Source organism: Carettochelys insculpta, chromosome 3 (genome assembly GCF_033958435.1).
Source record: "Carettochelys insculpta isolate YL-2023 chromosome 3, ASM3395843v1, whole genome shotgun sequence".
In the NCBI taxonomy this organism is placed as follows: domain Eukaryota; kingdom Metazoa; phylum Chordata; order Testudines; family Carettochelyidae; genus Carettochelys; species Carettochelys insculpta.
The window spans coordinates 207,571,660-207,585,376 of record NC_134139.1 but is presented as its reverse complement, the minus strand read 5'-3'; the positions used below and the strand labels follow the sequence as shown (position 1 = coordinate 207,585,376).

At 51.8% G+C, this 13,717-nt stretch overlaps 1 protein-coding gene across 8 annotated transcripts in view; it reads right to left on the bottom strand.

Moving 5' to 3' along the window:
* Positions 1-13,717, bottom strand: part of OTOF (otoferlin) — a 272,506-nt gene that overhangs the window by 154,958 nt on the left and 103,831 nt on the right. For 7 of the 8 annotated variants that reach the window (XM_074989057.1, XM_074989051.1, XM_074989049.1 and 4 more), the window contains one exon: positions 446-522. In XM_074989057.1, the coding sequence (XP_074845158.1) occupies positions 446-522 (77 nt within the window). Of the gene's footprint in view, positions 1-445; positions 523-11,827; positions 11,834-13,717 lie in introns of those variants that run through there. The other variant, XM_074989055.1, reaches the window with a different exon arrangement.

Sequence of the window (13,717 nt, the reverse complement as noted above, 5' to 3'; positions counted from 1 at the left end):
CTCTCAGGTGAAATAAACCTTCAGCGGGCTGACAGAGCCATCTCTTTATCAGTCATTAGGGCTGGCTGGCAAAGGGTGAGGATTTTCCACAGCAAATATTTAAAAGGAAACAAAATTTCCCCCTGCAAAAAATCTGCCCCCCTTCACCCCCATTTCCAAGGGAAAGAAAGAAGAGGAAGAAAATCCTGGAAAATGAGGGTTTAGTTTGGTTTTGATAAAAAACTGAAAAAAAAAAATAAAAAAATTGCAAGGTGAAAATGTAAATATTCATTCTCTCCCCACCCCGGCAGTTGGTCTGTACCACATAACATAAAGAAGAGGTGGAGCAATGCAAGGTTGTTTTTGGTCTGCATATCACTGCCCGAATGGATGGCATCTGCCAAGCCACCCAGGCTTGGGGGGGTTCTTGCCCTGCACGGCCCCAGCTCTGCACAGCCGCACCTACCTTGCTTTCGGTGAGAGTCCTCCTTTGGAGGTCGTATCTTGCCCAGCTTCATCACTGAAAAGACTCCTTTCCCGGCTCTGCAAGAAGCGAGGGGGGGAAGGTAGAATTCATTGAGTTCAGGGGGCTGTGGGTATTTTTGAACAAAGCACTGTGGGGGTTAACTTACCCCCACGAAGGGTGCTCTACCTCAGGACTCAGATTTTCATCTGGAGATTTCAAAGAGTTTCACAAACGAGGTTAGTTGCATTGTCTCCCTTTCGCAGGTAGGGAAACTGAGGCACCAAGCAAGGGTGTGATTTGCCTCAGGTCACCCAGCAGGGCAGACAGCAGAGCAGGGAATAGAATCCAGCTCTCCTGAGTCTTAATCCACTCTGCCTCTCTTGCTAAACAGCCAGATACCAAACTAGAGTGAAATAGCTGCTAAAATATTCTACCCCCAGTCTTAAATAACAATTAGCCTCTCCCCGACTTGAGCCACAGTCCTCCCACATGGGAGCGAACACACCCCAAATGGGTCACGGTGACGCATCTCGTGGTCCTTCAGCGATGTGACTTTCCCCATATGCTTCCTACCAGCCCCAGGTCAGCGGTGGTGGCGGATTTCCTAGAACAGCAGGGCCAGCACAAGACCTACGCACCGCCGACAACTCACATCAGCTGTGCTTGGTCTCTGCACTTGGGGGGAATTTTTACCCTGAATAATTTTGACCAATAACACTTATCCGGCAGTGTTCGGCCAGCTGCTCATTGTAAATATTTAACAGCTGGGGCCAGATCCTCAACCATGATGACTTTTCCCAGAGCACTGTTCATTTCAATGGCGCTACAACAATTCACATCCCCTGGGGAGGTGGCCCCTGAAAACCAAGTTGTGCTGATTGCCTGGGACCGGCTACACAGATCACATGGTATTTTTATGATGGCTGATTGGGTGACAGCATCTCAGGGTCTGGCTTATGCATTCAAAATTCACTTGCTGTTAATATTCATTGATGACTTGGCACCTTCCCAGACGTTCCTGCTAGCAAAACCACTTGCTAGAATATTTACTCAACATGTGCTGGCTTATAATGGGGATCGGGATATTCTGGTGACCTTAGGTTCATAGACTTTAAGGACAGAAGGGATCATCATGATTGTATAGTCTGACCTCTTGCAAATTGCAAGCCACGGAACCTCTCTTGCTCACTCCAGCTACAGCCCTACAACCTCTGGCTGAGTTACTGACATCCTCAGATCATGGCTTACATTACAGATGTCAAGACCCAGCAGTCAGACGCCTGGGAAAGAATTCTCCGGAGTAATTCAAAGCCCTACCCCATCAGCAGGCGTTGGAGATATTTGCTGGTCGCAGTTGAAGATCTGATTTACAGCCACAACGTGCAACCAAGGGAAAGCTAGGCACAAGGCGGGCTTGAAGCGCAGCCAACGTGAATTGAAATGGATATTCGTGGCAAATATTTTGTGCTGTTTGTGCAGTTCTCGGGATAACCTCACCAGCTGGTTCAGAGTAGCGGGCTAGCTTAGTGTAACACTAACTAAATGTACTGGTTCCCAGGCTGGACAGAATTTGGGACCTGAGGTTAATATAAATACCTAGTAAAATTTAGTTCTTTAATATGCTGACGGGGTGGTCTCATATGACAGTATAATAAATATACACAGTTTGCATCTCCGTCGTCCGGCACCCTCGGGACCTGACTGGTCCCAGACAAGAGAATTTGCTGGACAAAGGGAGGTCCCCTCATCCAACTCCCCAGTCTGCTACCCGCTCCTCTTTCCCCCTCCAGCCTCAGGGCCTCCTTGTCTCCTGCTGAGCCAACACCAGCCTGGCCACCTCTGGCTGCAGATACTGGTTCCAGCCCAATGCTGGATACGGCCCCAGCCAGCGCTCCGGCCATGTGGGTGCCAGCTCCACCTCAAACGGCCTGCTGGCATGGCCCCAGAGCTGCAAGTGTGGCCCTGGCCCTGCAGATGCCAGCTCCAGCTGGGGTGACGAACACTGCCCTAGCCCCACAGGCACAAACCCAGGCCTGGTCCCGGTCCCGAGGCCAGCTTTGGACCAGCCATGCTCCCAGCATGGTCCCAGCCACACAGGTAGCTGGTGCAGCCCCCACCAGGCTGCTGGCGTGGTCCCAGACCCCCTGAGGCCTCCAGCCAGCTGTCACCTCTGGACAGGTATGCAAGCCCCGCTGGGCTTCCCTGCCTAAGGTGACCGGGCTCCCTCCACCAAGCTCCTCATCTGGGATCTCTGGTTCAGTAACAGCCATGGTTCTGCTGGTCGAAAGATGTTGCTGGACGAGAGAATTCTGGTTTTGGGAGAGTCAACCTGTACAACAAGTCGTTACAAGTACTTCTGCACTTTCGTCTCATGTTACTGGAGCTGAAGGAAAAGCTAGATGAAGTTTTCCAACCAAAAATTTTTAGGTGAAATATTAGAACATAAGAACATAAGAACGGCCATACTGGGTCAGACCAAAGGTCCATCCAGCCCAGCATCCCATCTGTGGACGGTGGCCAATGCCAGGTGCCCCAGAGAAGGAGAACAGAAGACAATGATCAAGTGATTTATCTCCTGCCATCCATCTCCTGCCCTTGTTCTGAAGGCTAGGGCACCATACTTTATCCCTGGCTAATAGCCATTTATGGACCTAACCTGCAAAAATTTATCAAGCTCTTTTTTAAACCCTAAGAGAGTCCTGGCCTTCACAGCCTCCTCGGGCAAGGAGTTCCACAGGTTGACTGTGCGCTGTGTGAAGAAAAATTTCCTTTTATTAGTTCTGAACCTACTACCCATCAATTTCATTTGGTGTCCCCTAGTTCTTGTATTATGGGAAAAGGTAAATAATTTATCTATATTCACTTTCTCCACACCATTCATGATTTTATATACCTCTATCATATCACCCCTCAATCGCCTCTTTTCCAAACTGAAAAGTCCCAGTCTCTCTAGCCTCTCCCCATATGGGACCCGTTCCAAGCCCCTAATCATCTTAGTCACCCTTTTCTGAACCTTTTCTAATGCCAATATATCTTTTTTGAGGTGAGGAGACCACATCTGCACACAGTACTCAAGATGTGGGCGTACCATAGTTTTATATAGGGGAAGTATGATATCTTTTGTCTCATTATCGATCCCTTTTTTAATAATTCCTAACATCCTATTTGCCTTACTAACTGCCGCTGCACACTGCGTGGATGTCGTCAGAGAACTATCCACTATGGCTACGTCTACACGTGCAGCCAACATCGAAATAGCTTATTTCGATGTTGCGACATCGAAATAGGCTATTTCGATGAATAACGTCTACACGTCCTCCAGGGCCGGCAACGTCGATGTTCAACTTCGACGTTGCTCAGCCCAACATCGAAATAGGCGCAGCGAGGGAACGTCTACACGTCAAAGTAGCACACATCGAAATAGGGATGCCAGGCACAGCTGCAGACAGGGTCACAGGGCGGACTCAACAGCCAGCCGCTCCCTTAAAGGGCCCCTCCCAGACACAGTTGCACTAAACAACACAAGATACACAGAGCTGACAACTGGTTGCAGACCCTGTGCCTGCAGCATAGATCCCCAGCTGCCGCAGAAGCAGCCAGAAGCCCTGGGCTAAGGGCTGCTGCCCACGGTGACCATAGAGCCCCGCAGGGGCTGGAGAGAGAGCATCTCTCAACCCCCCAGCTGATGGCCGCCATGGAGGACCCAGCAATTTCGACGTTGCGGGACGCGGATCGTCTACACGGTCCCTACTTTGATGTTGAACGTCGAAGTAGGGCGCTATTCCTATCTCCTCATGAGGTTAGCGACTTCGACGTCTCGCCGCCTAACGTCGAAGTTGGTGCCGCTACTTCGAAGTAGCGTGCACGTGTAGACACAGCTTAAAACTCCAAGATCCCTTTCCTGATCTGTCGTAGCTAAATTTGACCCCATCATGTAGTACGTGTAATTTGGGTTATTTTTTCCAACATGCATTACCTTACACTTACCCACATTAAATTTCATTTGCCATTTTGCTGCCCAATCACTCAGTTTGCTGAGATCTTTTTGTAGTTCTTCACAATCCCTTTTGCTTTTGACTGTCCTGAACAACTTGGTGTCATCTGCAAACTTTGCCACCTCACTGCTTACCTCATTTTCTAGATCATTGATGAACAAGTTGAACAGGATCGGTCCCAGGACTGACCCCTGGGGAACACCACTAGTTACCCTCCTCCATTGTGAAAATTTACCATTTATTCCAACCCTTTGTTTTCTGTCTTTTAACCAATTCCCGATCCATGAAAGGATCTTTCCTCCTATGCCATGACCGCCTAATTTACATAAAAGCCTTTGGTGTCGGACCGTGTCAAAGGCTTTCTGGAAATCTAGGTATATTATGTCCACTGGGTGCCCCTTGTCCGCATGTTTATTAACCCCTTCAAAGAATTCTAATAGATTAGTTAGACACGACTTCCCTCTGCAGAAACCATGCTGACTTTTGCCCAACAATTCATGTTGTTCTACGTGCCTTGCAATTTTATTCTTTACTAGTGTTTCTACTAATTTGCCTGGTACTGATGTTAAACTTATCGGTCTATAATTGCCAGGATCTCCTCTAGAGCCTTTTTTAAATATTGGTGTTATATTGGCCGTCTTCCAGTCATTGGGTACCAAAGTGGATTTAAAGGATAGGTTACAAACCACTGTTAATAACTCTGCAATTTCACATTTGAGTTCTTTCAGAACCCTTGGGTGAATGCCGTCTGGTCCTGGAGACTTGTTACTATTCAGCTTATCAATTAACTCCAAGACCTCCTCTAATGTCACTTCAGTCTGAGTGAGTTCCTCAGATTTGTCACCTAATTCTGAGTTGATTAATAGGTTTCACATATTCCTGTTGATTTCACCAAACTGTTTATTTCAAAGCAAACACTAACACCACCAATTTAAAAAAAAAATCATTTCAACGTTTTTAAAAGGCGACGTGTTGATGTTTGATTTGGAAATAATTTTGGGTTTAGAAATCTAAAGAATTTTTTTAAAAAATCAGAACACTCACAAACTGCTCAAAATGTAAACAAAACATTTCATTTTGGGCAGAGAAAAACAAGGAGTTTGACCCCAAACCATTTTATTTATTTTGATTGCCAAAAATATTTAAAATTTTTCACCTCTTTTATGTCCAAAACCATTATTTTGTTTCAATTTTTCAGAATTGCCAGCGATCTGAAAAATCTATAATCCACCCATCTGCAGCCGGAGGCTCACTGATACTTGTGGAACTGTATTATCTGCTGTTGGCCAAGGACAGGCACCTGTCCTCTTGGTGAAAATATTGCCAAACCTGGACAGTTTTGTGACTTTTTCACTTGAATCATAAAGTCACAGAACACTAGAACTGGAGGGGATCTTGAGAGGTCATCATGTCCAGTCCCCTGCCCTCACAGCAGGACTAAGCACTGTCTAGAACATCCCTGAAAACTGTCTGTCTAACCTGCTCTTAAATATCTCCAGAGACGGAGATTCCACACTCTCCCCGGGCAATTTATTCTGGTGTTTGACCACCCTGACAGTTAGGAAATTTTTCCTAAATTTCCCTTGCTGCAAGGTAAGCCCATTGCTTCTTGTCCAATCCTCAGAGATCAAGGAGAATAACTTTTTCTCCCTCCTCTTTGTAGCAATCTTTCAGGTACTTCAAAATTGCTATCATGTCCCCTCTCAGCCTTTTCTTTTCTAAAGTAAACAAACCCCATTCTTTCAGTCTTCCCTCAGGGACCAAGTTCTCTAGACCTTTCATAATTTTTCTTGCTCTTCTCTGGACCCTTTCCACATCTTTCTTGAACTGTAGTGTCAAGAACTGGACACACTACTCCAACTGAAACTTAACCGACACAGAGCAGAGCAGAAGAATTCCTTCTCATATCTTGCTCACAACACGCCTGTTAATGTATCACAGAAGGCTAGAACTAAGAGGAACCTCAAGAGGTCGTCAAACCCAGTCCCCTGCCTCATGGCAGGACCAAGCACCATTTAGATCACCCCTATGAGATATTTTTCTAACTTGTTCTTAAATATCTTCAATGATGGAGGTCATGTTTGCCTTTTTTGCAAAAGTTTCACGCTCTTGGCACTCATTTAGCTTGTGGTCCACAAATGAAGCTTGAAGAATGAGTCAGCTGGAAGTTGGGACCAGAAAGAGCACTCAGTGCTATTCTTTAGGCATCAAGAAGCGGAAACGAGGCCCCTAGGCACAACTACCAGTGAGCAAACCAACACCGATATTGAGTGGACTATTTGTGGCCAACCCAATGGCTGAAGTTTGTGACTGACAAATGCACCCACAACAATGAGAATGGAGGGAAAAAGGATTCACTGGTAATTTGTACATTCACAAGTGAGATTCACCCCCTGCAGTTTCGCAAGGCATAAGACCCAGCCATGAATCACGCTCTTTGCAGGTCTCGTGTGGGACTAACGCGACGTAAAGAAGGGTGGAACTCAAAGGGCGGGTTTCTGCTTGTGGCGAATCCAACACGTCCATCTGTCTTGGGCAGGTGGGCAAAAGAGAAGAATGGAAAAGCATTTCTGAATCTGGCCTGATCTCTGCCCCACAACCACTGTCCCTTCCTCAGCTTGCAAAGAGCTTCTCCTTTGAGAACTTTTCTCTCGCCAACTGCCTCTTTCCCCTTGGGACCGTTAGCTGACTACAGCAGTTATCCCTCCAGCTGTAATTGAATGTCATTCTTTTTAATTAGTCTCTCAAAATCCCAAATCCACCTCTGGCCCAGGGATGCTACAAGAGAGCAGCCCGCTGGCCGCAGATTAACCCATAATGAAAAGCCACTGAAGCCATGTTATTAAATATTAAGGTTTGTGTTCTCTTTGGGAACAAAAAGGGGAGGCAGCTGGCGTGTGTGAAAGGCAGGTAGAGGTGGAAGGTTCAGCCCTGCCGTTGGGGCTGCTCGGAGAAGAAAATGCTCCTAATGATCTTCCGTGTGGTTTGGATGGGACTCACAGGCCTCGTTCAGCAAAGGTCTAACCCCTCCCAGCACATCCATTCAGCCCAGGATTGCAGTTAAGCACGTGCTTACCCCGTTTGCTGCATAGGGGTGGGTTTAAGTGGGTGGGTTTAAGTGCTTTGCCGTGCACCCGCAGGGAGGGTTATGAACAGCCCCTGGATTGTCTGATGTGGTCACTAGGAGGCTGGTGTCATAGCCCCACACTGCTGGTCCAGCTCTCAGCCCTTTTTCACCTGCCAGCACAGGATCTCCTGCTCAGGACAGTCCACAGCTCACCCTGCCACCAGGGTCATCCCTCGGATTTCTGGGGCCCTGCACAGCACTGTTAAACCGGGGCCCCTGTGCCCAACGGCAGCCGCAGGGTGGGGGCTGCATGTGACCATTTTTTAGCTATGGGATTTCTTCAGCAACACACGAACGAAATATTTTTAAAGCAAGTTTTAAACTAAGCTCGTGTAGCCAAACAGCAAATTCAGAAAGTGGCCGTCTATACCTGGGGTTGGCAAATGCCTGTTAAATGGCTTCATTACCACTCAACTGGTTCTTTCTGCTAACGGCTCTGGGGCTTTTTCCCTTTTCAGTTAATCGGATCCTGTCCGGAGGAAGCAGAACCACAGACCAGGGACAGGAGGAGGCAGCTGGGTGGACATTAAGATCCAGCAGTGCCCCAGGTTTTCCGGTGCCCTACACAGCTGTGCATTCCCCGTAGGCATACGGATGCTCTGCCTGTCCCTGATCTCAGCGTTTCCCAGGGACCTTTGCAACCTCCTCTCCAGGCCCTGCCTCACTGAGCCATCCTCTGAATCAGGTCAGAAGTGGACAAGCTGCTTCGTTTAAAGGGGCCAGTTCCCCCACATCCAGTGCAAACGGGGATTCCAAAACACATGCCTTGCCTTCGGCTTGTGACCGGGATCTCCCAATCTGACCAACGCCGCACGGAGCAGGAACACAAGGCAGAGACCCAGAAGCAGAGAATCGTAGAATCCCAGCGCTGGAAGAGACCTGTCGAGGTCCTCGAGTCCGGCCCCCTGCCCAAGGCAGGACCAGCCCCAACCAACCTGCCCCAGAGAAGCACGCCTTCCATTCCCAGTAACAAGTCGGTGACGACAGGAATGCAGCAACTGGGGAAGAGCTAGAAAAATTCCAACTTCCGGGGGAAGAGAAAGAGGAGGCGAGAAAGAGAAGGGTGCAGGACTAGGATGGCCTTGTGGCCGTCACGGACAGAAACGCACAGGGTTTGCATTGGGCAGAGAACGCCCCAGCTAGCTCCCCACACCCACCCCCGACCCCCCCAGCGCTCTGTCTCCCACCTGGCACCCTTTCAGGCCAAGGTAAAGTGAGAGACAGCAAATCCGCCCCTGCCTCCCCGCAGCTTCACGCGCAGCCGGGTTCTACCTTCACCAGCTGACCGTCCAGAGTCCGGCTTTCCCCGGGGAGATGGGCAGAGACAGAGCACCTACCGGGCTGCGAGGACACGTGATGGCAGCTCTACCAGTGTGCGTAGCAGCCATCCCTGCCAGAGCCTGTGCTAGAGGGCGCGGGGGGTGGGGTTAAGGGAACAACAGCAGCCTCCCGCCGGGCGGAGTTCCCGGGATGGCCAGGGGTTGATTTGGTGGGGGGCTGAGGGGAGGCTCTCCCACCGATTCTCTGCCTCCAGCTCTTTGCTGTTATTAAACAAGGTTAAGCCCCCCTAGCCCACCACACCCCAGACCCGGCGGGGAGCTGCCTGGATGGTGCAGATGGGGAGCTGGTGGGAGATGAGAGCTGATACTGTCCCTGCATGAATATTGGATGAGGGCCTGCGAACCTGAGACAACAGCACCTGCTCTGCGTCCTTGCAGGTGGCCCCGGCCCTGTGCAAAAGGCTCCGGCCTGGTTTTGCCAGGACAGCCTCCCAGTCCCCCTTCCGGCGTCTCTCCCCAGGGGTGTGGGTAGGGAGGCACCTTGCGGGCATGTGTATGTGCAGGGGGGGCAGGCCCCCTCTCCCCACAGCCTGTGTCGCAGATGGGGCCTAGCCCAGGGTCTGGTTACAGCCAGCTGCTGAATTATTCACCACAGGCTCTGACTCTTTAACCAGCGCTTTTTGGGGGAGGGAGAGAGGGGTCCTGGCCGCCTTTCGTCTGGTGACTCCAAACCAAATATCCGTGGTAGTGCCTTAAAGAGACAGGATGTCGGCTTAAAACCAGCAGCTGGCCCCTGTGCCCTCATCGAACTGCTCCCACCCAGCAGGTCCGAAGGGTCCTGAGGATTTCCCCTCCATACACACATATTTCCATGGTGTAGAGATACCGTCACTGCTGCTATGCCACCTTCTCTGGGCACAGCGTGCGTGGTTGGGGTGGCCCAAAGGGCAGCCGGGTGTAAATTAGAGCAGCCCCAAGGCTGCTAAATCAGAACCCTCCACTCCTTTGTGTCAGTGTCCGGTACGGACGGAGGAGGATGATAGCACATGGTACAAGACCATAGGAAACAGACCCAACATCGGCAGTATTGTTCCTATTCCTTTTCTGGAGGGGACTGAAATTCTGTCCAGTGCAGAGATCTGGCACCAAGTCAATCCAGTGGGACCGTGAGCTGGTCTCCACACTGGCATCAGTTTCACCCTATCAGAAGACGGGAGGGTAGTGGGGGCGCTAACGCCAATTCCTGCTGCCATGACATATCCACTAGCTCACGCCAGGCACGCCAACAGCGACACAGGCAAAGCTGGTGTCACCACAGCAGAACTAGAGAGCTCAGAGACCTGCCCTGGCACCCCCATGCGTGGAGACTAGAGAGGCAGGGACCCGGAAGGAGCAGTCCCAGGTTTGCTCTCCAGCCCTGCAGGAACTCTAGGGAGTCCTCACAGCAAAAGCCAAACATGTGGAACGGAGGGGAAAGCTGAGAAGTGTGGGTGGGACGAACAAAGGAGAAGGCGTCCATTGACATTGACTCTGCTTGGGAGACTCTTCTCAGCCAGGAGAGGCAGACGCGGCTCGGCTCTGAAATATTTTAGGGCCATTTCTTAACAGAAGGAGAACGTGAGTTTTTTGTCCATTTCTACTAGCTGGTCCAGACAGAGGATTAAAAACCTACTACTGCCACCAGCTCAGGGAGCTACCCCTGTTGCTCAAGAAATAGAGGTCTAGTGGGGTTTCACTACGGAAAATAAAAAGCCCTCAGTACTGTGTTCTTTCCTTGATCAGTGCTCAGCTGAGAGCCTACAGACCGACAGCCCTACTCACATGGCCGGCCCAGTACCCACGCCCCACATGGAGCTCTGCCAACTATTCTGCCCTGCCCGGGCTGTGGAGCCTACAGGAGAGGAGGAGGGAAGATCGCTTGCCAGGCCCACTCCAACCCGCAGCCCTCGGCTCATGCAGCCAAGAGAGGGACCCCAGATTCACAGGTGAGAAGGACATAGTGATCGTAGTCCATCCTGGGGAACACAAGCCCTAGGACTGCCCAATTCATGAACTGTCTCATCTAGAGTGTCTGAGATCAGCAGTTCCCAACCGTGTCAGTAACCCAGCCCACTTCAATGAGACAGACAACTCCAGCTCTTTCCAGCTGAATCGATTGCTCATAAACATCATATTAACTTCCATTTACTACGGTTGTGGTCTCACTAGAGAGGCTGGCAACATAATAGTGCATGAAAGCTAAGCCAAGATCCAATGCATGAATGTTTCCAATCCACCACAGAATGCACCATCTCAGACAGCGAGCACAGGCACGCTGGCAAAATCTGCTCAGCGCCATTCTGGGGACGTTGAGTAACTGAGTAACCACTGAAAGCAGCTCCCCTCCCCGCCAGCTCACTGGAGCCAGGACATGGCATTTAAACCACGTCCCAGCTCCTACGGGGTCCCGCTCTCCTTCCCTCCCCACCGTCACAGCAGGGAGTGGGGGCGGGCTCCCCGCCAGCTTGTTCAGGCCAGGAAGCAGCATATCAGCTGCCGCCCAGCACAAAGAGGGTCTTACGGGGTCAGTGTTTCCCCTCTGCAAAGAGCCACCAAGGGGGAGAAATTGACGAACCTTGTGCCAGCTGGGACTCAGGCAGCCTTGCTGCTTGAGCCAGTTAGCGCCCAGTCGTCACTTTCTCCACCCCCTCCCCCGTGGTGGCTCTGCTAAGAATGGCAAGGAGGGGAAACTGACAAAATCTCAAGGCACACTCAGACAGTTCTAATAGCACACCAGTGTGCCACGGCACACCAGTTGAAAACCACTGTCATAGAAAGCTGCCTTGTCTCCCGGCTGCAGTCCTAAGCAGAGCTGCTTTTCTCAGTGTCCCGGGCCTGGGGTCAAGACGATAATGTTGGAGGAGAAGGAGCGACCCGGGGTCGGCTCTGCCCCCCACTGTGCCTGTAAGCTAGCGAGAGTGCGCAGGGAGAGGACACCTACTTGTGCTCGCCGTCTCTGCCCCTTTTCATCTTCTCTTTGCCTTTGCTGGAGCCAGCAGCCGGGTAGCACAGGAACAAAAGGAAAACAAGCCAGTGGGTGCCATTACCAGAGTGAGCCCCAGCCGCACGAACGGCCTCTCCCCTAGCCACATCCTCAGTCGCGCACCACTCAGCGGAGTCCCAGGACTCAGGGACTCAACGCCCCAATACATGGAGGGAGTTCAGGTTCAGCGGTCACCTTTGTGCCCTGGATCGGTCTCTCTACCTGCCCCCCCAGGCCCCCTTCAGCCCCTGAAGGAACAACCACTGAGCGTCTGCCGTAGGGGCAATGGGGGAACTGAATCAGAGCTCAGCGGAGATGGAGGTGCCTCGTGTTCTGCCGCGTGCTCAGCGCATGAGTGAATAGTGAGCGTGCAAGTGTGTGTGTGCATGGGTTTGTTCTCCCTGCCCCGGGCAGCGTCACCTTCCTCGCCCCGTTTTACACACTGGGGCCCTCGCACACTAGATCAGAGCCCCCCAAAGTGAGCCTGGACTTGGGGGCCCCACAGAGACATGAATGAATTCGGGCTTTTCTTCCTGATTCGTGGCCCATTCCCACAGCCCTGGGTTTCCACTGGAGTGCATCAGAGACCAGAGACGGGAGCAATTCATGGGCTGGGGGGTTCCCTGACATGCCCATCACTGTGGTATCCGAGCTCTCACCCCATGCTCTGAATCTCAGCAGCTGGTCTGTACCAGGGCTTCTCCATCTTCACTGTGACCCCTTTGCACAACAGCTTCACCACACAGCCTAAACCCCAGCTCCCTGGGCAGGGGGCCTGCAACCTGAGCCCCGCCCCTGTGGGCTAGGGCTGGGGCACAGGCCCTGCAAGTATAAGCCAGCTCTGGGGCCCCAGTAAATGGGTGCTGTGGCCCTCTTTGGGGTCTTCAGCCCCAGCTTGAGAACGGCAAGTCTAGATTCTCCATGCTGCTTCCTTTTCCTGCCCTGTCTTTCCTCTCCGGTTTCCTTTTCTTTGACGCTTCTTCGTCCCTTTCATCTGACCCTGCCTCCTTTTTGCTGTGGCTTCTCTTTCTTCAGCCTTCCCCCAGTTGCGTGCTCCTCCTAATCCGTTTCTGGTCTGTGGCGCTCTGCTCCTGGGCCCCTGGCTTTCTCCCAGCTGAGTGGAACAGCTGGCACTTGGGAGAAATTTCATCTCACCCCCTGCTCTTCCCTGGCTCTGCTCGGCTGTGGCAGGAGTGCCAGGCTGGAGAGCAACAGGGAGGGTGGGTTGGGAAATCGACAAATTCTGGTGCAACCGGGCTGCACTGACCAGTAATCTCCTGCCCTTCTCTCCTCCCTTCTACCTCTGGGCCCTTCCCTTTGCCCCTAGAAGGCCCAGCCCACCGACCTCCCTCCATTACAGCGGAGCAGAAGGCAAGACTTGCCTGGCTTCCCTGGGCACTTGGGAACTCAGGCAGGAAGATGATGGCAGAAGAGTGAAAATCCTCACTCACCCCCATGTGCCCCGCCACGGGGCCTGTGTCAGTTGCACTTTTGCACACCCAGCACTGCCCTCTGCTGGCTGCAGTCAGACCTCCTTGAGCATTTTTGGCGGCTCCATCACCTTCCAGCAGAGGATGGGCCGCATGGGAGTGTACGACCCGGGACTGGGGACAGCTGATGGACACTCTCCCGCAGAAGCCTGCATTCGAGAGCAGTTGGGACTAACTTCTGCTCTCCTGGCAGCCCATGTGTGGCTCGTCCGGAGCCCGTGGGGAGCACAGCCAGGGAGCGCAGAAAGTTGGGAAGGTCTCACGCTACCTGATGCAGCTTCCCACTCAGGGACTCTCTCTCTAGGGCAATCACTCTCTTCCCCCTTCTCCACTTCGCTGAATGCCCAGACTCGACTAC